Here is a 24,483-nt window from a genome sequence, read left to right on the forward strand (position 1 = left end):
AGCTAATGTTGGCTTGGATCTGCCGCCGTGTAAATCTCATCATCATGCAAGGATAACCCCGAGTCAACACGACGAGCTGCGTTTCGGAGAAACTCCCCGAGACCTTGTGGAACGAGAGAGATTACACGAACAAACGCAGCGACGGCTGGATGTCATGCGACGTCTCCAAAACAAGCTTGAAGTGTTATTGTGCAATTTTGGGAGCAGATAGAAGATTGGGATATTGACGTACAGTGTGATTGTAGTTGTACATCCTGTGCTGTTGTGGTGGGTCGTCTGATTGTGGAGACGTAAGGTCAGTGTCCCACACCAGAGGAGTGTGTGTGTGTGTGTGTGTGTGTGTGTGTGTATGAATAATAAGATGAATGCCTCACTCTGGGATCATTTTTTTTATGTGTAAAGCAACATCAGGCTTGACTTAAAATTGCAATACTAACTTTGTAAAACCAAATATAAAAAACATAGATTAGCTTGATCGATTTTTACTAGTTAAATAATCATTTCTACACCAGCAGAATTTTCCGATATATTTCTAAAATGTTGTAAACCAAAGTAGTTGCAACCTCTTAGCCTGTAAACATACACTTCTCTTTACAACCTTTGCCACATAAGTCTGATTCACAGTTGAGGTTTGACTCCTCACTGAACCGCTTCGTCACTGAACACTCACCGTGTTTTCACAACACACAAGTACTTCCTGATGCGGTTTTTATGTGGCTGCCCACACTCACATTCATCTCCTCCTGCTTCCTGTGCAGGAGCGGTCTGAGGACCGGGACCTCGGCGGGTTGGGAGAGCAGGCAGCAGACGGACAGACCCGACTGACGGACATCTGCAGCTGCACAGCGGGCGGCAGCATGGCGTCCATACCGGAATACTACGCCGGCAAGAACGTGCTGATCACAGGAGCAACGGGCTTCATGGGCAAAGTGCTGGTGGAGAAGCTGCTGAGGTCCTGCCCCGAGGTCAAAGCCCTCTACCTCCTGGTCAGACCCAAAGCCGGGCAGTCCATGCAGCAGAGGGTCAGCGACATGATGACGTGCAAGGTGAGAGCTGAAGGTGTTCGACTTCACCGTTACCCAACTTCATCTCCAGCAATGCAAAGTTACATGGAATTTGCCAGTACATTAGTTCCTGAAGGTTGAGTACACAGCAATGTAAGTTAAGTAAAGTACGACTCCCAAGGTGCATTGTGGCAGAGATTATTCAATCACTAAGCTTTGTATTCTGTCATGTGTGCTGCGAAAGACTAGTAGAAGCTCTTTAGAAACCTGATAACACAATCTGCAGCTTAAATAAAGCTTCACTTTCGGATTCAAAGTCTAATTTGGATAAATTTCAGCAACTACGGCTTTGTGTTTTATTCCCACGTGTTGTGAATTTGCTACAGCTGTGATTGGAACATCTGACTGGCCTCTCAACAGCGGATGAAGCTCATGGGTATTGCCGTATCGACAGCCGTCCAGCGTACCAAAAGTAGTAAACCTAATTTTATCAGAACTGGTGGTCATAACATAAACGTTATATCAGTAAAAGAAAACTTTAAAAAAGGAATTGAATAAATTCAGAATCAGCTCCTTCTGCAAATGTACGACTCAATAACATACCTGTCAACCAAACTGTAATGGAAATTTGGAAAAGGTGATGGAAATCTGTACAAAGGCGTGTAAAGCTGTCACTGCTTTCATACGATTGTTTCTTCTTGCTGCTTGAATCAGATTCTTCTTGGGTACATGTAACACCTTTGTAAATGTACAGATCGTTATATCTAATCACTCTTTTCTATGTCAACACGGGCATTACCTGTGGTCTTATAATAGTTTGAAACACAGCAGTCAACTAATATGGAAAATCAGCAAAAAGAGAGCCGTTTGTTGAGAAAGTTGAACCATTACAGCGTCATTTCTGAGGCCATAAAACCAGGAGATGTTTGGACGTTTTGGCTAGTGGGCTGTTGATTCAAATCATCATTCAAATCCAGGGATGTTCAATTAGCATGGCAGCTGTAAGTGTGTATAGAGCAATACAACATTTGCCTGTGAGTAAACAAGCGGCAGCTGCTGTTGCCATAGTGAAGCAAAATTAATGACCCCAAAAGAATATTTGAGTTTTAGCGGCGACACGAGGCGTCGGAGAGCAAAAATGAGGAGCGAAAGGTTAACTGAACTGGACGGTTTCTTATTGAAAATACTTACGGTGAGAAAGAAGAGGGTGGCTAATGAGCGGAGGAAGATTTTAGGACAGAGGAGGTGAGGAAGGGAAGGTGAGGAGAGAAAGACAAAAACCAGGGGAGAGGAGAGAGGGGGGGGAGGATGGGGGACGAGCTTCAAATATGTGTGCGTCAGCTGCATCGGGCCAAGCAGCAAAGCATGACTCAACAAAAACCTCCCAACTATTTTGGACTCGATGAGGAGCGAAGCATTGGGTGCGTATTGATGTGCTGACAAGCAGCTGCTCCGGTTGGGGTGTTGTTGGCCTCAAACTGTCGGCACACTTAAGAAAATCACACTTTCACTGTGTTCCCCTTTCTCTCTCTCTCTGTCTCCCTTTTTGTTATAGCATCTATTTTTACCGCTCCCATTGAACCTCGGTACCACATTCATTACTCTACTCGCTGCTTTGATAGCAGCGGAGCAGCACTTTGAGAATATGTCCTTTAATTTAGCTTTTACCCCCCCCTCCCCTTCCGTCAAGGTGAGCGCGATGCTTCAGCCATCCGGGATCCGTAGAATATCTCTCACCGTGTCATTAGTTCACTCTGACTCAACAGTGCTGTTAAAGTGCCAGTTAATACCCTGTAATTTCTGTACATCAGAGTGGGCGACCGAGATGGATACAAACACCTTTTTTTCAAATCCCTGTTCCTGCTCTGCTGCAGCTTTTAAGGTAGAAAATAAGCGGTGATAATCAAACTTTTATTGCGTCTGCAGCCACTGGTGAGCTCTGCAACGATGTAACGGAAGACAGAAGGAGAGGAGAAAAGTTTGGTTAACAGTGGATGATAGTAGTATTTAACCCACTTCAACATGTTATTTATCTGCTGCTATCTCCCCCTCTAACACTTTTCCATTGGATTTTGCATCACTCTTATCGGGCTTGACGCTCTGCCAAGTACAGACTGGCTCGCGCTTGACCCGCATTCAGAAGTGATGTCATTAATTTCCATGACCGAGCCTCGAGCGCCGATTTGTATTCTTGCGAGTCCTCGGGTCGGTATTATTCTATTCAGAATCGGCATAATTCATGAAGGAGAACAGTGGGGTTTTTTTTTTTTTTTGTCTCCCGAGTAGCCGCTCCTCTCCATCCTTCGAGCCAGGCCAGTATCTTTCCTACCACCTGTTGCTAGGAAACGACCATCTGATCCGTCCCATGGTGAGTTGTTTTTTTTTCCAGAGGATGCAATCAGGGGAGCCGCCCCGGGCAGGAAAAAAAAAAGAGACAAACGGATAGGAATCACATTGTCTGTGTGCATCTCCACTGCACCGACTTTGACATTGAAGCGCCGTCTGTCTGTTCGGAGGCTACTTTGACTCAGTGGGAATGTTTAGACGGCTGCGGGCCTTTTGCTGCGGTGCCAAGCACTGAATGGCATGTCAAGCACTTGATACAAGTAGGCCACTGGGTACACAGGGCCTCTCTCCTGCTCCCCCCCCCTCACCCCCACCCACTAGCGGGCTTTTGAACCCAGTAACAGTCGGTGCAGCATCTTCATACTGCTGATCCAGAGCTGTGACTGCGAGAGATGGGGATGTGGGAGGAGGAGGAATGCTTCTGGTGGGAAGGGATCATGTGGAATTTGCCTACAAGGCAGAATCCTGGATAAGGGAGGGGTTTATTCTTATTAGAAGAGAATTACTATTGATCATTGATTTACAGGCTGTTCATTGTGGCAGCTGCACCACAGATGGCGATACTAAATGATGTGTTTGTGCATCAGGATTCAGGAATCTTATCCAAAATGTGCAGTGCTGAAATCATCAGGTGAAAGGGACTAAGACACGAGGAGAGGAGGCGAGGAAACGAATCGGGGATGTACAAATGAGGAGAGCCAATGGTCTAACTAGACTCTACTTCTTCTACTCCTCTACATCTCTGTTGTACTTCTACTTCACTATGTTTGTCTGACAGCTTTAGTTACTTTGCAGAATATACTTTTTCGTCCCTTTCCTTTCCAATGAAAACCCTATATCTCCAGATGTGTTGATGTTGAATGTTTGTGATAAACTGAAGGATGAACTGTTCCTATTATTTGTTGAGAATATCCTCCTACTTCCTAAGATTAAAAAAATCTTTTTAAAAAGCCTCTTTGATCAGCTGGAAAATACATCATCACAAAGATTATAACGACTTTCTTTTTAGAGATACGGGGTTCTCAAACATATGATGATCTTTTAGAATATGAAGTATTTTCACAGTGTGGTTTGATACTTTTACCTCGGTAAAGGCTCTGAGTACTTCTCCCACCACTGCCTGTCTCATTGAGTCATTGAGAGGCCTAACATGCCTGACATGTCGGAGTGCAGATGAAGCCACATCATAGTGACGTCAGTGCTGATGCAAAGGAAATAAGCCACACCTGTATCTTCGTGAAGGGTTGGCAGGAGTTAAAAGATGAGGGCGTGTTTGTGAATGCATTTATTGAAATGATTTAAAACCTGGGAGCTTCAATAGACGTGCACTAATCTGTTAGCGACAGCATGACTTATCACTCGTTGGATGGCATCGTTATCTTGATGGAAGTGCAGATATTCATCTTCCAGCTGAGCAGTGTCTTCATTTCTTCTGCGAGAGAGAGCATGCGTGTTTCTAGGAGGCTTGCTAAGTTGTTCATAGTTGTGCATGTTGGACACACGTGGATGCACGGCAGGTTTATATATTGTATCTACAAACGCTGTTGCACTAACTCACCTTCTAAATTTCTTTTTTTTTCTGCAGTTGTCGCTGCTAAACAAGCAGTTCAGAAGTAATTCCTCGAGGGAAAACAGCCCACTTCTCTGTTATTACAGGGCTGGCTGCTCTTTTAGTCGGAGGGGAGGGGGGGGATCAGCGTTTGTTCTTATTTATTTCTAAAGCTATTTTACAAAAGCTCTTTCTTGTATTGTTGGTAGCCACTGTACCGGCTCAACCTGCAGGCGACTAAAACTCATAGAGTGAGGAAGACATTTGCACCAGACTCTGACTCTCTGTGCTGACATGCTCCGCGGTGGTCAATCCTTTGCCCATTATCACACTCTGATCCAACATGACTGCATTGTTCTATTGATTTCCTCTTGTGTGCGTCCGGGAGCCAGGTGATCTCTCCGGCAGCATAAATATTCAAGATGTATTGATTCCTGCTGGCTCCAACAGGCAGCTCTGCTAGATGTGTTTCCACTTGTGGAGCTGCCTGAATCGTTAATGTCAGCTGTCCGTCTCAATCCCGAAGCAAGAGCGGAGCAACTTCTAACACGCTTCATTCATTCAGGCTTCGCTCGGGTCATTTGCTGTGCCGAGTCCCGCTCGTAGGCTGAGCAGAGGTCGAGGGCTGCCAGACTGGCACGTCGCGAGCCAGTTTCGCTGCTCATCTGTGGCATGCAATGCGGCAGGCAAGCAACCAATAGCCCTGCAACTCCTCCCCAGAGAGAGGGGCGAGGGGGAACCAATGCGTTTGCGTCTAATTAGGCCGCAACTTGACTCCAGTTTATGAAACAAATTAGCACATTAAACGTCGCTGGTGAAGTCGTTAAGGGAGCGGAGACATGCGAAATGAAGACTGGGTTCTTCAGGGGACTGTTGCAGCACAGCTCAGTGCCTCCACATTATGCGGAGATACGTCCTTATGGCTCCACAGATATCTATGATATGACATCAAGACCTCTGAGATTCTTCTGTAGACGATCCAAGAGCGTGCCTTTAAAGGAGACATTATGAATTTATGCATTCAGGTTCATGCTTGTATTTTGGGTTTCTACTAGAACGTGTTTATGTGCTTTAATGTTACATTTTTGTATTTATTTCTTTATTTTTGTCATACTGTCAGTCTAAAAAATCTTCAAAATTAACAGGAAATACAAGTGTAAATCTTTGTAATGCAGCAACAAATTGGTCACAATTTAGACTGATTAAAATTAAAAGTATATAATGTATATAGTCTTTAAACATGGGAGGGAATTGTATAGATGCGTCACATTGTCACCGATGCCTGGTCCAGATATTTGAGTCGTATCGGCCGATATCGGTATCGTTGAATCCCTTCACCTAGACCTGCTTTACTTATACAGAATCTGCCCTCTGTGTAACTCTTTAGTCAGTGAAGTAAGTCACCTTTATGGGCACTTTTTTATAGGAGGTGGAAAAGCCATTTGGAGCCTTTTGGGAACACCAAATGAAAATTTCAATAAACAGAGCAACTTTAAATGGCACTTTTCTTTATCTTTTGGCATTTTAGTATTGGATTTACTTAAAGGATAGTCAATAGTGTGTAATCAGCTGTTGGAAGGCAGTAGAGAAAACACGGTTCCTTGTCCCCCGCGTTATTATTTGGCCTTTAGTTGATAGTGTTTGAAATGCATGTGTGGGTGTTATTGATTGGGTCAAAACGAGTGAAACTCACAGAAGACTGGTGGAGGCTTTCGGGGGCCTGGTGGCAGGACAGATGAGAAGCTGCTCTCCATATCGGAGAGGATCACGTTCATCAGCATTACAGCCTGCAGCCGCTCTGTCTTCAGTTACACTCTGAAACCAATGTGATGCAAAACTTTCTCTTTGTCAGGACTCAAAAAAACAAGAAATTGTGGAAGTGGTTCACACAAGAGCTTTTTGGCCACAATACCTACCACACGCTTCTCTGTGGTGGCCTCAGCATGAGAAAAGATTTCATCTCAGCTTTCATTGTAGTCTTTCATTTGCACTACTTGAGAGGACTTGAGACTGAACTTGGAGAAGAAATGGATAAATGCAGGTTAGTTTGATCGAGATTACAAAAATATTGTAGGCTACAACAGTGGCTCTCAAGTGGTTAATTCAGCATAATGTACATTCAGCACTTATTCATGTACTCACCACTTGAGTTTGTCTTTTTAACAGTCTTTTTCATCCATCTATTAATTCAAATTGTCTCCATTTTCCCTGATCGATGTAAAGATGCCATCAGTGAAACTCACCACTTTCTTTAGATTTTTCACACTGAAAGCCTACCAGTAACAGGAAGACTGGAAGACTTTTAAAAAAAAATGGAAGTGGCTTAACATCAATTGGAGGGAAAACAGAAACGTGAAAGGTTTGGACTTTTAATTGGCGAATGAAACTGGCAGTTCTGAGAGCAGTTTTGAGTTTGCATTTACTTGTAAATAAGGGGGAAGTAGGAATAAAAGCCTGCTCTAAATAGAGGCCTGGGTCTCTCAGCTTCTGAGGTAAATTAAGACCACCATTGGAGAATGTTCGGTATTTAATCATCCGGACGCAGCCTTGAAAAGACTTATGTTTAATCATCATTGTGACCTGGAAGGCTTGACTTTGACTTCTTTCAGATGACTTCAGAAGACTTAATATTTTTTTAAAAATGCTCTGACTGGCTGTCTAAGCATCATACTCAAAAGCTGATTCACCATTCAATCCCATTTCAATTCCTTGTGGTATTTAATGAGGACACAAAAGTCTGCGGCACCCATCATAAACCTCGAGTCCGAGAAATTTCTGTCCGTTTGCTCTTGGAGGGAAATAAAAGTCTCTTTGGCTCGGCATGAGGTCACCGCCTGCCACCGGCGTACCGAACGCCAAACCCAGAAACCTTATTACTCTGCTCTTATTGATCTTCTCAATTGAGTTGTGTACAATGATAGCCCAGAGCCAGACATAAGAAAACCCTCCATTTTCATTAGTTTGCTGTGATGAGCTGCTCAATGCAATGCTTGATCACTCCCCTAAGCTCTTAAGAAGCTGTGAGATTCTGGGTTGAAAGAGTTGAATAAAGAGTAGAGCCGGGATTGTCTCTCTTAAGTGGACCACTCGTGAAATATTGTACAATTAGTAGACAGTGCTTAACTTAAGATAAACCAGAGCACTTGGTCCCTCATGCAAATTTAGTTTACATTTTTTTTCACTTGCATTCATTACGAGTTTTCTTGGCATCCAGGAGTATGCCAAGGGATTTTAGGCAGGCAGTTTCCACCTCAGACTGGAGGTTTTGGGACTTTTTTTCTGGTTCAATCTGTTTTCGTGCCACTGGGACACTGCAGCGGAGGCAGGGACAGGGATGAACCTTTTCTCTCCTTAATATGCTGACAGCCCCAGGGTTTAACCATGTCTGCCCTACCTCACTGCTTCCCATGAGACTCCTCTCATTTCTTACTTCTCCCTTTTAGTATGCAGCCTTGTCAGTTCTGCAGATGAGAAAGAGAAACCTCGCTGGTATCTGAGATTTAATGACGACCGCTCCACAGTGTATTTTATGGACTTTAGTGCTAATGCTGAATTATCAACAGTGATCAAGGAGTTTAAGTCATTGTTAATAACTTTTTAGAATAGTTTTTTTTTCTCCTCTTTTGTCAGTGATCCTGCTCACATCCCATTATTTGACTAATGGAGACGATGCATGTCAGCAAATGGAAGTCAGGGCTGAGGGTGCAGCTGTCTGACACACTTTGGCAGAGCTTCTCCAGCTACAGTAAATTGGCCTGTTTGTCTGTGGTTGGCGTATCCGGCTGACTTAGCAGAGAAAAGGCCCAGACAGCAGCTACCTTTAAGACTTAGTGTGGATGTTACAAAGGAATAAAGAGAGGAAAATTGATAGTGTTGGTGGTTTTTTAAAAATCAGTCGTTCTACCAGAAAGTGTGTGAGTGTGTGTGTGTGTGTGTGTGTGTGTGTCTGTGTCTGATGAGCAGTAAAGATGTTCAGTATCTTGACCAACAAACAGAAACTCTGGTTCATACGTTAAGACTGCTTAAAGACCACACTTGTACGTTTTTCTTCTAAATTGCACAAAGCCTAGTGTCCACACTACTGTATTTTATATTGCTTTATATTGGCACGCACATGCCCAGTGTGCGCGGATGGTCATGTGATATGAGTTTTCAGGCATGGTAGCGCGGACAGAGATTATTTCTGAAACGGCGCTAAAATACTCGTTCTTTTAAAAATGAAAACGTAGAAGTGTGGATGTAGCCGAAGTCAAGACTCTGCAGCTGTGACCTCCAGTCTGTCAAAGAGTTATCTTACACCTTTGAAAGTGTGAAGAGCACGGTCATCATTAGCTCCGCTTCACACTTTGTCCCATTCTGACACCCCCCCCCCCCCTCATACATGAGGACCCTCTCCGAAAACACTATGCAGAGATGACATTTTTGCTACGATAAACCTATTGGACAGAAAAACAAAACACTTTGCTCACAGTTTCTGTGCGTCTTTTCTTGCCCTTTCTCTCTCTCTCTCTCTCTCTCTCTCTCTCTCTCTCTCTCTCTCTCTCTCTCTCTCTCTCTCTCTCTCTCTCTCTCTCTCTCTCTCTCTCTCTCTCTCTGCTCCAAGCGAAAGGTCTGCGTGAAGGAGGCTGTGAAAAGAGTGGAGCCCAGTTAAAGGGCAGTTAGTGAGAAGGGAGGCTGTTTGAATGGCATCTCGGGTTGCTGGGCTGAAAGGAAAGTGCCATTAGTGTCGGGTTTCTGTGAAAGTCGTACGAACGGCTGCTTCAAGCACTGTTGATAGAATATGTATTGCCCTGAGGGAAAGAGAAGGGGCAAAATGGTGGCCGCATGTAAAAGCCACCTCTTCAGCTTGAGCGAAGGAAAAGTCATTCACAGAGCTGACTTTATCTGTGCTGGTTCAAGGCCATGCCTCTGTTTGACTGGCCGCGAGATGTACTACTAAAACCACTCGTGGTTAAACTTCACCACAGCCGTCCCTGCAGAGTGTGGAGGAACGGCAAACTGGTGGACTATTGTATTCCTGCACAAGGCCGTTTGCTCATTGAATGCCCGTGGGTTCGGAGAAGGGTGCGACGGTCAAGGCGAGCGATAGAAGGCTGGCACAAAGAAAAGAGCCTTTTACAGAACAATCCCACAATGCCATTCTCTGCTTGTGCTCATAACAAAGAGCGCTCTGAAGCCCACATTCAACGGCCTCATTCAGCCTTTTGACCCTGATGCACTTTCTCCCCTCAGGGTCTTTCTATGATTCAACTTTGCAAACATTTTACACTGTAACATTAAAAAGAGCATCACGACTAATTGGCCGTTTTGGTCTTAGTTGACTCATATTTCTTTCGTCAATTAGTCCTTTTTTTATGCTGAATGTTACATTGTTCCCAAAGATAAATCATAGAAAGACTCAGAGGGAAGAAAGTGGATCAGAGTCAGAAGGGTGAATGACTAAACCACAGATTAGTTGACTTATAATCGACTATGAGGAGGCAGCCCTATGATATTACCAGGTACTCTTTGTATTGGCACGTATTAAATCATAACTTGTTGTGCCTGCCCTATTTTAAACACAGTATGACAACTACGATTGTGGTCAAGAGTTCTTCCTCAACTGTGTTGTTTGTGTTTGTTGATTTGACTCGTTGCAGTATTGAGGAGGTTTTCCTTCATGCCGTTTCTGTTATTAAATTTGTGGTTTTTGTCTTGGTAGCAGTTGCAAACATCACGAGTGAGTCACATGTGTGGCATTTAATATTTTCCCCACGTAAAATCGGCATTTGACCAGCTGAGACATTTGTCTGGTGATGTGTATCAAACAGGCTGAAACCCAAAAGGCCTCGGCAGGTCACGTTTATGACGGCGTTCTGTCACAATGAAGTCTTTCACCTGATGTGTCTCTGACAGCTACGGTGTGTGACAGGCAGCATAATCAGGGCTGTCAGAGGAGTTTACATTTTAGACGTCCTCGTCATGCAACCCACAAGGTTTTGTGCACGACGGGCCGCTGCCTGTGTCTGGTGAATTGTTTTGCGTTGCCAAGATACGACGCGCTCAAGAGGAAGTTGAACTGAGGTCACTACATGACATCAACGGCTCTGTGAATCATCCAGTAAAGTGGGGAAGTTTACGGGACTGGAGAAATTCAAATGTCACAATATTTTTTTTTTTACAAAAACCTCTATCAATATTGACATGATATGGGAGGGTTTACTGTTGGTGCCTTCACAAAATAAGTGTGTAAAGGCAAATAATAGAACAGTCTGCTAAATTCAGAAAGTGACTCATTTTACTGTAATCCAGCCTTTAAAACCAGGAAAAGACAACACTTATGCCATATTACAATATTGCAACATCTATATGATCTCAACATAATGCCCAACCCCACCAATTTGGTATTTTTGGAAATATTTTTATAAGAAAGCATCACATTAAATCTCTTCTTCTACTGTCACTACAGAATGTAGGTCTCTGTTACTGCCAAGCTGTTGGCCTCAAGCAGAGGGAGGGAAAGCACTACTATTTTTTTGCATTACATAATGAAAACAGTGCTGCACTATCATGCAGAAAACATCGCATGCACCCCTCTCCCCCAGTTGGGAACTGTTCTTGGTGATGACATCACATGCTCTACATCAGGACTTGGCGTTTGGGTATTTGGAGAGCGGCGTTACGAAGCAATAGATTGATGCCTAAGCAGAACATGAATATAAACAGCTGTTTGAAGCTGTTTAGTTCAACATCTGTCCTCTTCAGCAAGAGCGCTCTCGTTTACTAGGACAGCTGATGCACACACACACACACACACACACACACACACACAGAGAGCTGCAATTTCATAACGGACAGCGCACACACTTCGATGCCAATCCCCTCGCTTCGCCTCTCGTTCACCCTCTTTTTTCTTCTTCTCATGCCGTCTCCCATCTTTGTGCACGGCTGCCAGAGATGTCAGCCATGTTGTCGACACTACTCTGTGCTGCTCCTGATTGGAACCGCACAAAGAAATGCGTGACGCCTTATGACATCTGACTGCCTTTCTCTGCCGCCTTCGGTTAGTGTCTCCCACTACAGCACAGTGGTAAGGGGGTGCTTAGCGCTCTGCAGGGTGCACCGGGGTGTCAGGCAGCGAGGGGTGTGTGTGTGTGTGTGTGAGTGTGTGTGTGAGTGTGTGAGAGAGAGAGACATGAGCTGGTAAATCGAGACGACTTATTCCCCCTCCATGTTGGAATGTCGAATGTATGTCTGGTGTGCACAGCACTGATAGTGTTATGTATACAGCAGGGAGTGCGTTTCTTTTCTTTGACATTCATCAGGGAGCACACCTTCGACTCACAGCACTGACGAGCAGAACTCGTGGGTCCTCAGCGGCGGCACATTTTTTTTTTCTGTGCAACCCAACCCATCTGTCACACCTTCAGAGGCCCTTCAAATAAACGTGCAAATATTTACACATGTTTCCCTTCAGTTGAATGAATAATGTTGCACTCTAATGAATTAGATAATTTTGCCATCACTTCCCTTCTCTGGAATTAGTGGCCTCTATGAGCAGGACAGCTTTATGACAATGTGAGATGCATCAATTTGGTAGAAGTCTAATTTACCAGATTATGCAGAAACACACATTCCAATTTGGTTATTTTTGATCTATGAATAGTTATAATATGTGTACCGTATCATGATATGCATATCAGTATTGTGCTTCAAAAACTACATTTTGTGATGGAGGATCTTATCTGTATGCCTCACCCTTTGGCTCTACACCCAGTTAATAATATCTGTCAGTGTGAGGGAGACGTTCTGTTGTCCTCGTCATGGACACTTTGATAATCACTGTTGACCACTCCACGTGTCTCACCTGTCTCGTGGCAGCCGTGTTTATTGTTTTCATGAAATACAACAGGGCAGACACTTTAACACATTTGCTGTCTGTGCTGACTTGAGATCATTTGCATTCCTCGTCATGCTATTTTAGTGTTTAGCTGTTGATGCATGTGTCAGCTTTAACAGTCGATCTCCCCTCCAGCTCTTGTGCAATATGGGCATAAATATAAGTGGCATTGAAGTCTGGTGCTCTGTTTATCGTCCCGCATTATTTGAACGCTGCCGATGTTGCCGCGTAAACTCATCTTTCCCTTGGTGCGCTTTCTGTCTGGCAGCTTTTCGACCGAGTGCGGGAGGACGACCCCGACTTCCACCAGAAGATCATCCCCATCAGCAGCGAGCTGACGCAGCCCGGCCTCGCCATCAGCCCGGAGGACGTTGAGAAGCTCTCCGCCTGCATCAACGTCGTCTTCCACTGCGCCGCCACCATCCGCTTCGACGAGCCGCTCAAGTGAGGATCACATGCCGCATCAATGCATCAACACAAACACCACCCTCACCCACTCTTCACCATCCCTCCCTCCTACAAAAACATACTCTATCCACTCTCTGATTCATATCTGCATTCTGCTGCTTTCTCCCAGAAAAAAAATATATTTGAAACCCTTTTTGATTTGAAATTCTTTGCCACGACCAGCTTTTTTTGGCTTTTCACAGAATCAGATAATTTACACATCTGGTTATTGCTGGGTAACCGGGACTTCCTGTAGTGAGACGTCACTCCGGAGGATCTGCAGCTCGCTGAACAAGCTGCCCTCTTGTTTGATGTAAAGCGAAGAGGAAGTAAGGATGGGGATGTGGAGAAATCAACCGTTATAAAAACATAAAGTCAGACAGGCGATTCCTTCTTTATTCACATTGTGCACAAAAAGCCTGTGTGATCGACGCAGACAAAATCAAATTCAGAAGACTATGATAAGACATGTAGGGGTTTGTGATCCTCATAAGTGCAATGGCGGTAATGGTATCCAACTGACAGAGCATTTCTAGATACAAGCATGGGGAAATTAATCATAACATACTCATTACGAAGGTTTCTATATGGCTTGAACCCACTGATGACTTCCAGCTCGTTAAATATCTCAGCGTGAACGTTGTGTCATCACTCATCGGCTGCAGCCTCAGGCTCCTGCGCTCTTATTGCATCCTGGTGAGGACATTACATTATATATAATGGTGACCCAGTTATTTTTTTGTCTTCTGTGGATGATGTGTTGATGCTCTGGTCCAGTTAATCAGTCCTTTAAGTTTTTTTTTTGTCATATAACCGGCGTATAGCTTCATTCTGTGTGCATTGAACTCCCTCTGCACAGGAACCGGTCTCTCCGCAGGGGATCTGCTGCTGCCTTTAGTACCGTCGCAAACCTTTTGAGTCTCTCAAAAGACCTAGTTTAAGTATTTAGACTAACAAGTAATTAGTTTAAATTCACTCGCATACTCTAATCCACAAACTGTACTGTAGAATTGAATCTACAAAGTCAGGAAACAGTTTTCCCTCTATGGTAGCAGTTTGGTGTCATGTTTAAATATATAAGCACAATACTTTTCTCCGTTTTGTGTGAACGAATATAACAACTTAGCTTACTGAGAGGAAAGACATCTCCCTTGTGAGTTTGTCAGAAAAAAAGATTATACTTTTTACAAAGTGAGGGGCAAAACATCACTACAATTGTACTGGACATTTATAGAAACGCTCACCCAACTTTTTACACATTTCATCCTCCAAAAAATGTACTTTCTTTTTTTCTTTTTTTTTATGGAAATCCATATTGTATTCAGTTTGTTTCCCTCAAAAAGTCTGAAGAAGTCCAAACTCCAGCGATGCTTGTAGTTATTACTGCCTGTCTGAAGATGATAATAATGCATTCTTATTCATTTCAGATAATCAAAGACTTGTCACATGAGTTTAGGAAAAGATCCATATTAACTTAAAACACACTAAAGGCACAATGACATTAAATAAAACATTACAATCGGGTCTAAAAAAGGTGAGTGTTGAGTAACTCCCTAAAAGATGTCATGGAAAATATGTTGCCCTCACTGGTTGTTGCACAACCTGTTTTCATCAAAGCTATAAATGCGTTGGTGTGTGTCTGTGACTGCTGCTCCAGGAATGTAACAATAGACAACACCGGTACAACTGTGTGGATTATTTGCATCTGATGATAAGAAGTAGAACAAAACAGGGAATTGGTGCCCCATAAAGGCAAAACAGTGTGCAGAAAAGAAACATGTAGAGCAATGTATGCATCGTCTATTTGATCTGAAACCTGTCTGCAGAATAAGGCCATTCATGTACTGTGTTTGAAGTCTCTCGTGCATGTGTGGAGGTGGATTGCTCACGTTAGAGGTGGTGTTTGAACTGCTGTGTGTTTGGAGGCGGGACACTCATTAGGTTTGAGTGACTGCTCAGTTAGGCTAAAGCTGCCGCACTTCACTCCTCACAGCATTATATATCGATCCGCTACTGCTTTCACATCTCTATCTGTCCCGTCTGTTGCCTTCTGACTCCCCTCTCTCCCTCTCTGTTGCTTCACCTTCCACCTGTTTCGCTAAGTGGCCTTCTCCTTTTTCTTCTCACCCCTCTTCATCTAGCTTTCACTCCCACGCTCTCTCCCTCTCTCCCTCTCTCCCTCTCTCTCTCTCTCTCTCTCTCTCTCTCGTCCCTCCCATCTGTGTCATCTCTCGGAGTCATTACTCATGTGCAACGACCGGTGGCCTTGTAGGCAGCGCCACGGCATAACTCATACGACTCAGTCAGTGGCTGACGTCTCAGCTGGTCTTCATCCACACCTAAAGGGTCATTCCTCTTATTTAAAACATGGATGTTATTTGGGTATTCCTTCTGTAATACCAACAGTTAAGCCGCGGTTATACTCTCAAACAGACACGTACAGGGACGGTCTGTTGAGTCGAATATTACTATAATAAACAATGACCCAAGATGTAATAAAGTTATAATAAAATGATCCTTTGAGGTGGTACCTTGTAGTTCAGATCAGATCTAGTTCTCTAGTTTCACCCAGAACATAACAGCAAAAGCAGAAGGGAGATGAGTCAGATGCAGGAAGGGGCACAGCGGCACGTCCATCTTTTCCTGACAGCGTGGCGACCTGCATGTGGTCCCAGAAGGTGGTGGGAAGACGACAAGCCCACGCACTACCAACACCACCCTCCCTTTTACTGTCACCACTCTGCATCTATCTGTGCTGCCGCTAACAAGCTGGCACCACCTGACCACATCTGATTCATGCCGACGGACCCGTTGCCCACCACGCGCTCTCAAACCTCCTGCCACACACACACACACACACACACACATACACCTTGCGAGCACCACCCACACACAGCCAGAGAAGCACTCCGTCTCACAGTCTCTGTGTTTAACTGACCCTCAGTAGTTCTTACTGTCGCCTCGAGCAAAAGTAAAAAATGGGCTCTGAGTGCTTCTGCACTTCCGCTCCAGAGCTGACACAGATCTACTGCTGAATGCAGGAGGTTTAACAACTGATGGGGAGAAAGTTGTGTTGATGTTTTTGGCCGCATGAGGTTAGAGCTGCACCATTCAGAATAAAACCAGAAACACAGCATATTTTCTGACTTCTTTGGGAGAATGTTTTTGTATTAATTGTGCGTCTGTAATCAATGTCAGGACAAGAGTTGGATAATCGTTCTTCCTCTTCCTCGTGATACTGGTGTAGAGGTGTTCTGGATTTTGAATCTTACAGTCATCGGGATAAGTATAGTATAGGGAGATCATGCGTTCGGTCGTGTGTGCGAGGGTCTGTCTGTCCACAGCTAATATGTTTTGTGCTAAAAAAAAAAAAATCACTCTTCTGAAATTTCTAGACTAAGTGATTATAGGTTAATTGAAAAAATAAATTGAAAAATATATTTCTTTCAATATGTTACTCTGTCTTCCTAAAAGACATCTTTGATTGTGTCTGTTTCTGCCTCCTCTGCGTATGCACACTTCATCACACGGTGTAATGCACTCTTGTCATTTAAAGGAAAGCATTGACCATCTCTAATGCGCCGGCGTTGTCAGGTCAGTTACTTACAAAGCTCAAAATCGGCTTTACAACGTAAACACACTCAGTACTTCAGGAGGAAAAACCTACAGACATGTAGAAATAAGATTATATGAAGGTGTTAACGGTTAATTACTACATCTGGCATGCGCTCTACATCAAGTGTTGTTCATGAAGTGCTCATGGCTTGATGAGTTATGGTGTGAGATGAAAGCTGTGTTCAGTGAAAATAATGATGAGACTCATTAATGAGGAGAGCAGATGTCCCCCTCCCCCTCTCTCTCTCTCTCTCTCCCTGTTTGGTTTAATGTCTGACCATCGTGTCCTGTCATTCTGCTCCGGCTTAGCATCATGTGGTAGCATGTCCGCAGATTCCCATTGGAATGAAAAGTTCTTGCATGCAAACGCTCAAACGGAGAACACACCCATTTAATCTCAAGCACACACACACACACACACTATTTGACTGTACATCTTTCTTCTCTCCGGCAGACACGCCCTGCAGCTGAATGTGATCGCCACACAGCAGCTCCTCAGCCTGGCCAAGCAGATGCACCACCTCGAGGCCTTCGTTCACATCTCCACCGCCTATGCAAACTGCAACCGCAAGCACATCGACGAGGTCATCTACCCGCCACCCGTCGAGCCCAAGAAACTCATCGAGTCCCTGGAGTGAGACACTGTTTCTGAAGACCAATAATATACTGAAAATAGTTCATAAGACGTGTTGTCTGATCAAAGTTTACATCAGTATTTTCCTGATTTCCTAAAGGGTAACTTTGGTATTTTTCAACCTGTATCCTATTTTCACATGCCTTTGTGTCCGAGTGACTAATGGAGACAACGTTTTTTGAAATTTGTTTAGTATCGAGGGAGAACGCTGCAAACAGCAGCTGCTAGACGGGCTGAAATGTAATCACTTCAGCCCGGGGCAACTTCTCACCATCATTTACGTGCACTAAAAGTGCTTGTTGTTGCAGCTGACAGGTTTACATTGTTAGTATATGTGTCTGACAACAATATGGAAAGGACCCTATGGAGCAATAACATGTTTTTCTTTAGCTTGATCCGGTCTGTCTTTTCGCTCAAAGAAGTCTTGCATTGTCGAAATAAGCTAAATATTCAGCCATGACATTGATAATCTCTTAGATAACACTAAGCTACACTTTATATAGTCAAACAAAACTAAGAAAAACCTTTTATTTATATGCAGGTCCTTTCCATAATGTTGTCAAACACTGATAATAATCTGAGCCGGTCAGTTGCAAACATGAGCGCTTTACATTACAGCCCGTTTAGTGGCTGCTGTTTGCAGCGTTCTCCCTCAATAACTGACCGATTTCAAGGTTGAAAAATACCAAAGTTACTCTTTAAGTAGATCATGAAAAAATAGCTAAACAAGACCAAGATTCTGACCAACTTTTTTATTGTTTACATTTTCAGCACTAGTTGCCCGTGACATGTTTCCCTCAGTCTTCAACTTGATATTAAGTCTTAGCTTTGATCCAAATCAATAAATCATAACCCGCATCCTTTGAATTGTTCAGTGATTCTAAAAGAATAGATAGAAAGAAGTGAAGTGAAATGGAAATTCAGTCTCATTATCAGGCTAACCCAGTTCTGAAAGTCACTGGCAATAATGAAACATAAATGGGTTCCAGAAAAGTAGAATATTACTTCTACATGAAGCCCACAGGAAGCTACATTTCCTGGTGTTTGTGTTGAATACTAGTGCCAGTTTAATTTAGAGGAGATGTAGGAGTATCAACACTTTGGAAGGAACTTTTCATTTCCTCAATGACAATGGATTCTTGAGTGACAAGTTGTGTCTGTACCTTGTAACCTGACGGCCCAGAAGATTATAGACTAATTCAGTCAAAGCTGATCTACATTAACACATAGTTATTAGTGATAATAATAATACACCAATCAACAGCACAATGCATGCTGCGTTTCTCTGACCGAGCCCTTCGTGTCTGTCTCCAGGTGGATGGATGACGGCATCGTGCGCGACATCACGCCGCGGCTCATCGGCGACAGGCCCAACACATACACCTACACCAAAGCCCTGGCCGAGTACTTGGTGCAGCAGGAGCAAGACAAGCTCAACATCGCCATCATCAGACCCTCCATAGTGGGAGCCAGCTGGCAGGAGCCTTTCCCTGTGAGTCTTTCCCTCTTACAGAGCTACTTGTACACATTGTACTGAAATAGATGCCTGTAATAAATGTTAAAGATGAATGCGTTTGTGTGACTCTGGTCACATTTTCTTGACCCCCGTGCTTGTTATGCGTCTCTCGATTAAAGAAAATGGAAATAAGATATCGATCGACGTGATCCTGCACAGGTCAGTGCAGCTCCCCTGTGGGTTTTTATCTCTAGCGGCCAAGGATTCAAACAAATCGGTTAATATCTTGGCTGAAGAAGTCCTGTGTCATTCAACCAAGTCAGTCAACTCAAACAGCTGTTGTGGAGGGGGAGTTGAGGGGGGGGGGAAGAGAGAGCTGAAACGGGACACCGAGGGCGGCGATACGCTGACAAACCGAATGTCCCGTTAAGGGTGGGAGGTTGAAGAGTGCAGAGAAGTTCATGTAAAGGTCAGAGGACTTAAGACTCTGAAAGTTGCACTTCTTCCACGATTTAAGCTGCTTTCAGTCACGCTGCTGGTGCTGCAGGCGTCCTGACATCTTCAACATTTGCATTTCACAGGATTTGAATCACTTTGCATTTACTGCAAGAAGTAAATAAAAAGAATATCAACTCTTATATAACCTGTGGTCTTTATGTTAAGGAAACATTTTTTGATCTTAAAGGCCCAGTCTGTAGTTTTTCAACCCTAGACTTCAAGCATAAATCCAAACAGAGGCCTGTTTTCCCGACTGATCTTACAAAATTAATTATGGATATGAACTTTTTTCAACATGAGAAAACATGAAAACCTTGGATTTGTGCTCTTCTGCAGAGGTTTTAATATTGTGAGGATGGAGAAAATAGAGGCAAAGAAAGAAAATCATGATCCTTCTCAGAGTCTCTCATGAATAAATGTCATAAATCTGCTTAGAGATCATAGAAGAAGTGTCTTGAATGGCTGTAGTTGATTCTGCCTTCTAGGTCATTATTTTGAGCTTGTTTACTGTGCTATGCAATAAGATGAGAGCTACTCTTTAGATGCTCAAGGTCGCTCTCGACGTTCTCGTAAAATAATCAAAAGAGCTCCGAGAGATGACGCTGCGTAAATGAAATAGCAGTAAAACACAAGGAAGTCGCTGTTTCGTCTGGCGTCAGGGAAATGCAGGCCTTGTTCGTGCGCCGGGACTCTTGACGGCAGATCCTGGCTCTGTGTTCAGCCTTCCGTTGTAAGCTCGGCCTGGCAGCGACTCTTCAAAAGGCCTCGCTCACGCTTGGCCATGCAATCGCCTTGGCAGCTCGTGCCAGTAGGCGCTGTGAGGCAAAGGAGAGGGGGTGGTGGGGGGGTGGTACTGCCTATTTATATGTTTGTGTTGTGGTGTGTTTACAACCACAATATGCATCTAGTTATGTCAGTTTGTGACTTCATTTCTCCAGATGTTGACCATATAACCAACGTATGTGATGCAAAACATGTTTTCAAAGATCTATCTGCCATTTTTTGCCGGGCATGAAGCCATCCTCACATTGTAGTGCTGCTAAAAACACCTCTGGCCTGTTCATCTGTGCACTTTATCTGCACCAGAGCGTATTATTAGACTCCGGAGAAGCCTCGGCCTCGACCGCATAATCGCTCTCCGGTCCAACACGTTGGAAACTGCAGCAGTCTGTAACCAGTGGGTTCATCCATTTTTAATGCTCTCTAATTGAAGTCGACAATCAGTGCTTCCCAGCGTCCCTTGTTCTCCCGACACAGGAAGTAACAAAACCCCGAACTTGTGATTCCGCGCTTAATAACCACATATGTGTTGCTGTCAGGATCGATAACTTTGGATTGACACGTTTTCTCTGCTCTTACACCTCAGGGTTGGATCGACAACTTCAACGGGCCGAGTGGAGTCTTTATAGCTGTAAGCGATGGCTTTACTCTTAAACCTCAAAGCTTTTAAACACACACGTTTTGGAGTCCTAAGTGTGCTTCTTTGATCAGGCTGGAAAGGGGATCCTGCGCACCATGAGAGCCAACAACGACGCCGTGGCTGACCTGATCCCCGTGGACGTGGTCATCAACCTCACGCTGGCTGCTGGCTGGTACACCGCTGAACGCAGGTTAGTCTGAGATTTTGTTGACCTGGGTCCCTAAACTTAAAGGACAGTTTCACACTTTCCAAGTCTTTTGATCATGAAATTGCCTCATTGTGTTTCCTTGTTGAGCTGCAGTGAAGAGATGCTTAGAAAAAGGGACATTTTTAAACTAAAAGGACTAAAAAGACTGTAAATGTGGGGATTGCCCACTTTATTTGTCTACCTCAGGGTGTTTTATTATTTCATTTTGTTAGGAATTTATAATCTACAGTATATATATATACATGTTGATATATTTGGGTTGAATGTTTTGTGTGTGTTTATGCTGCCATCCTAGAAAAGACTTAAAAATGTTGTTTCAAAAAGAATGTATGCGTAAAGCTGATTCATAAGACTGTGGGATACTTCTTGATGTACTCTGTCCATCCAGACCACACTAAAAGCCCACAGATAAAAATCATAATATTAGTTTTCCTGGTAAAAGAATCTTGAGTCTGTATTAAGGACACATACTCTTCAGCCTAATAAAAACCTGGTGTCACTGTCTTTTAACAGAAAGCCATTAAAGTTTAACAAACACCTTTATTACTTAAAGTCTCAAGTCATAAAAGAAGTGAGAAAACGTTTTACAAGAAAGATGCCATGAGATGAGTCCAAGAGTCCAAACTGTGTAAAAGCTCATGCTAGATTTTTGTGCTATCTTCAGTTTACTTCAGCAAAGTTTCAGCATGTTTGAAACGGATAAACTTAAATGAGTTAAAGGGTTAAAGTTGAAAGACGAAAACAGGGACAAATCTCGGACCGGACAACGTCGTGGTAGTGACCTGTCAAGCACCCTAAAGCATACCCTACTTTATGGTCTATGTGACTCTAAATGGACCATAATGTACTAAATGAACATCATGCTGTATTGAAGAAGACTTGAAACTAGAGATTGAGACCATAAACTCATGTTTACAATGTTTACTGAGGGAATAAATCAAGAGAGAAGTAGAGTCATTTTCTCATAGACTTCTATACAATGTGACATCTTTTTGCAACCGCAGGAGTCGCCCCCTGATGGCCATTAAAAAGAATGCAAGTTTAAGGCACTTTGGATTGGCTTCACTTTTCAGACACATATATTTACTCCCAAATTTCCCTTTATCTGTAAATAGCAGGCAGTAACTTCTCTTTGTTTATTGAACCTTGAAAAAGAAGAACTTATTTTTGCAGTAGCAGACGTCAAAGATGCTGAAAGTTATTCAGCCAGACAGAAATGGGAAAAATAATGAGAAAGTCTGAGGAATGGACTATTAGAAGGTCACAACAAAAGTTTCCCTTGACTGGGGTCGGTTATCATGCTGGAGAGAATGTTAAGGAAAGCTGAACAGACCACTCCCAAATAGTATAAGATAAAAGATACAAAATAACAAAAAACATTGGGTTTTGAGACCTAAATTACATCCAAACAAATGTATTTTCTAAAAGAAAGAATAAATCATATCTCACCAATGTAATAATACATCAACATCACCAACTGTTATGTGATCATACCAGTGTTTATGTACCTGACAACCTGTACTTATTTTCAGAAGGAAAACCGAAAAACAGAAAAATGAAAGTTAAGTATTGACTCCGCATTGGAAAGTACGTTAAAAGGTTTCGTTATCCCTCAGTTTTCCATCTTAAATGTATAGTCAGCACCTTGTCAGCACTCTTTTAAAGGTCTGCATGTGTTGTCTCAGATTAATATGCTTTCAAGAATCACCTTTGCGCTTTTATAGCACTATAGTTTTATAGCTTGATGCTCATATAGTCCAGAAAATACAGACTCATATGTGTTTTTATTGGCTTCATTATGACCTTCTTCTCCCACACCTTGCAGATCTAAAACAGCTCTGGTGTACAACTGCACTTCCGGCGGCATCAACCCGTTCCACTGGGGCGAAATTGGTAGGTACATTGTTTGTTGTCTTGCTTAAAGGTAATAGAACCTTTTCGCTGCAGGCGGATATTTGTAGAGCTGCTTTTTTCTGCCGGCGTTCCACAATATCGTTGTCCTGTTCATCGTCTCAAATCAATACTGTGTTGTGACATAACGTCACCTGTCGTATATTAAGTGGTGTTGTTTGTGGTCGGGGCTGTTGTGGAGAGTGTCTGCCACCTGCTGGAAAGAGACAGAAGATGGCTTTAATGTTGGAGGGCGCTGGTGTTATACTCAACTTACTTTCATACATAAGCAGGTTAGATAACACTAGTGTTCGTAAAACTTACATGATTCTTACAGAAGTAGCAACAACTATTGGGTAGATTGCCATCATATTTGGTATGATCCACCGGCAGGTTACAATTTTCACTTATCCAGCAAAATATCTCAACAACTGTAGAATGATGATTGTCATGAACATGCGTGGTCCCCAGAGGATGAATCCTACTGACATTGGTGATCCCTTTACATTTTGCATGAGGTTGACATCTGTGGTTTTATAAACAAAACATTCCAAACTCTGAAACTCTGATGGTCCCTGTCAGGATTAATATAATGACTTTAGTGATCCTCTGACTTTCTTCTTGCCCCATCATCAGGTCAGAATGTTAGCATTGTCATCGTGAGCATGTTAGCGTGCTGACGTTGGCGTTTTAGCTCAAATATTCCCTGATTCATAGAAAATGAAAAGGGAAACGTTTATTCAAGGTCTAGCATACAACTGAATTGTCTCTTCACTGAAAGCACACACTTATTATGCTGTCTGTAATCTACCATGTACATCTTTAAGATAGTTGAAAATGTATGTGAGATTATAGACATTTAAATCATACTACAATGTTTTCTTTTATTATTATCACTATCCCTCTCATTTTAGTTGATATGAATTGATGCTAGTGCTCAGAGCTTTTATGGTTTGTGATAACTGAGGTAGCGATGAAATTCCACATGAAGCGTTAAAAGTCTCATTGTTTCCATCCCAGCGGTCATCAGATACAGTGGGATTAGGGAGCTGTGGATGTCAGGCGGGCCGGATGAGAAGAGACCCTCTTTAACCCCATTTCCTCTCAGATTAGCAAACATGCTCCCTTCACCGAGGAAATTGCTACCAGATGGCTCGTAGCAGGATTAGGTCTCATCACTGCAACTCCGTTATGAAAGAGGAACCGTGTACTCTTATCTCGCTGGCCCAAATTAGAAGTAGCAATGAAGCACAAATTACAATGAGACCAAAAAAACAATAGAGACAAAAGTCTTTTTTTTTGTTATGAAATTCAAAACACAAGTAAAGAAGGAGGATCCAGCTCCTTGTTGCTAGCAAAGAATTGTGGGTACTCTTGCCCAGTTTTTTGGGGGGGGTTTTGTCGCTGTAACTCTCCCCACACCTCGGAGTTCAGTTCAAGATTGGCGGCGATACTCCAGGCTGCGAGGGGCCCGGCCACAGCTGGCTGTCAGCTCGGATCTGGTCATCGCTCGGCCCCTGCTACCCCTACATATCTG

The 24,483-nt window shown here is 43.3% G+C and overlaps 1 protein-coding gene across 3 annotated transcripts in view; it reads left to right on the forward strand.

Moving 5' to 3' along the window:
* si:dkey-97m3.1 (fatty acyl-CoA reductase 1) overlaps positions 1-24,483 on the forward strand; it is a 41,505-nt gene that overhangs the window by 11,651 nt on the left and 5,371 nt on the right. The window contains exons 2-9 of one of the 3 annotated variants that reach the window (XM_068717304.1): positions 759-1,046; positions 13,047-13,222; positions 17,295-17,474; positions 18,789-18,966; positions 20,795-20,839; positions 20,920-21,038; positions 22,589-22,616; positions 22,880-22,949. In XM_068717304.1, the coding sequence (XP_068573405.1) occupies positions 759-1,046; positions 13,047-13,222; positions 17,295-17,474; positions 18,789-18,966; positions 20,795-20,839; positions 20,920-21,038; positions 22,589-22,616; positions 22,880-22,949 (1,084 nt within the window). The remainder of the gene's footprint in view (positions 1-758; positions 1,047-13,046; positions 13,223-17,294; positions 17,475-18,788; positions 18,967-20,794; positions 20,840-20,919; positions 21,039-22,588; positions 22,617-22,879; positions 22,950-24,483) is intronic. The other 2 variants (XM_068717305.1, XM_068717307.1) reach the window with 2 other exon arrangements.

The sequence above is a fragment of the Cebidichthys violaceus genome, unplaced genomic scaffold, assembly GCF_023349555.1.
Source record: "Cebidichthys violaceus isolate CVI_PGR_0920_01 unplaced genomic scaffold, fCebVio1.0.p SCAF_21, whole genome shotgun sequence".
Lineage (NCBI taxonomy): Eukaryota > Metazoa > Chordata > Actinopteri > Perciformes > Stichaeidae > Cebidichthys > Cebidichthys violaceus.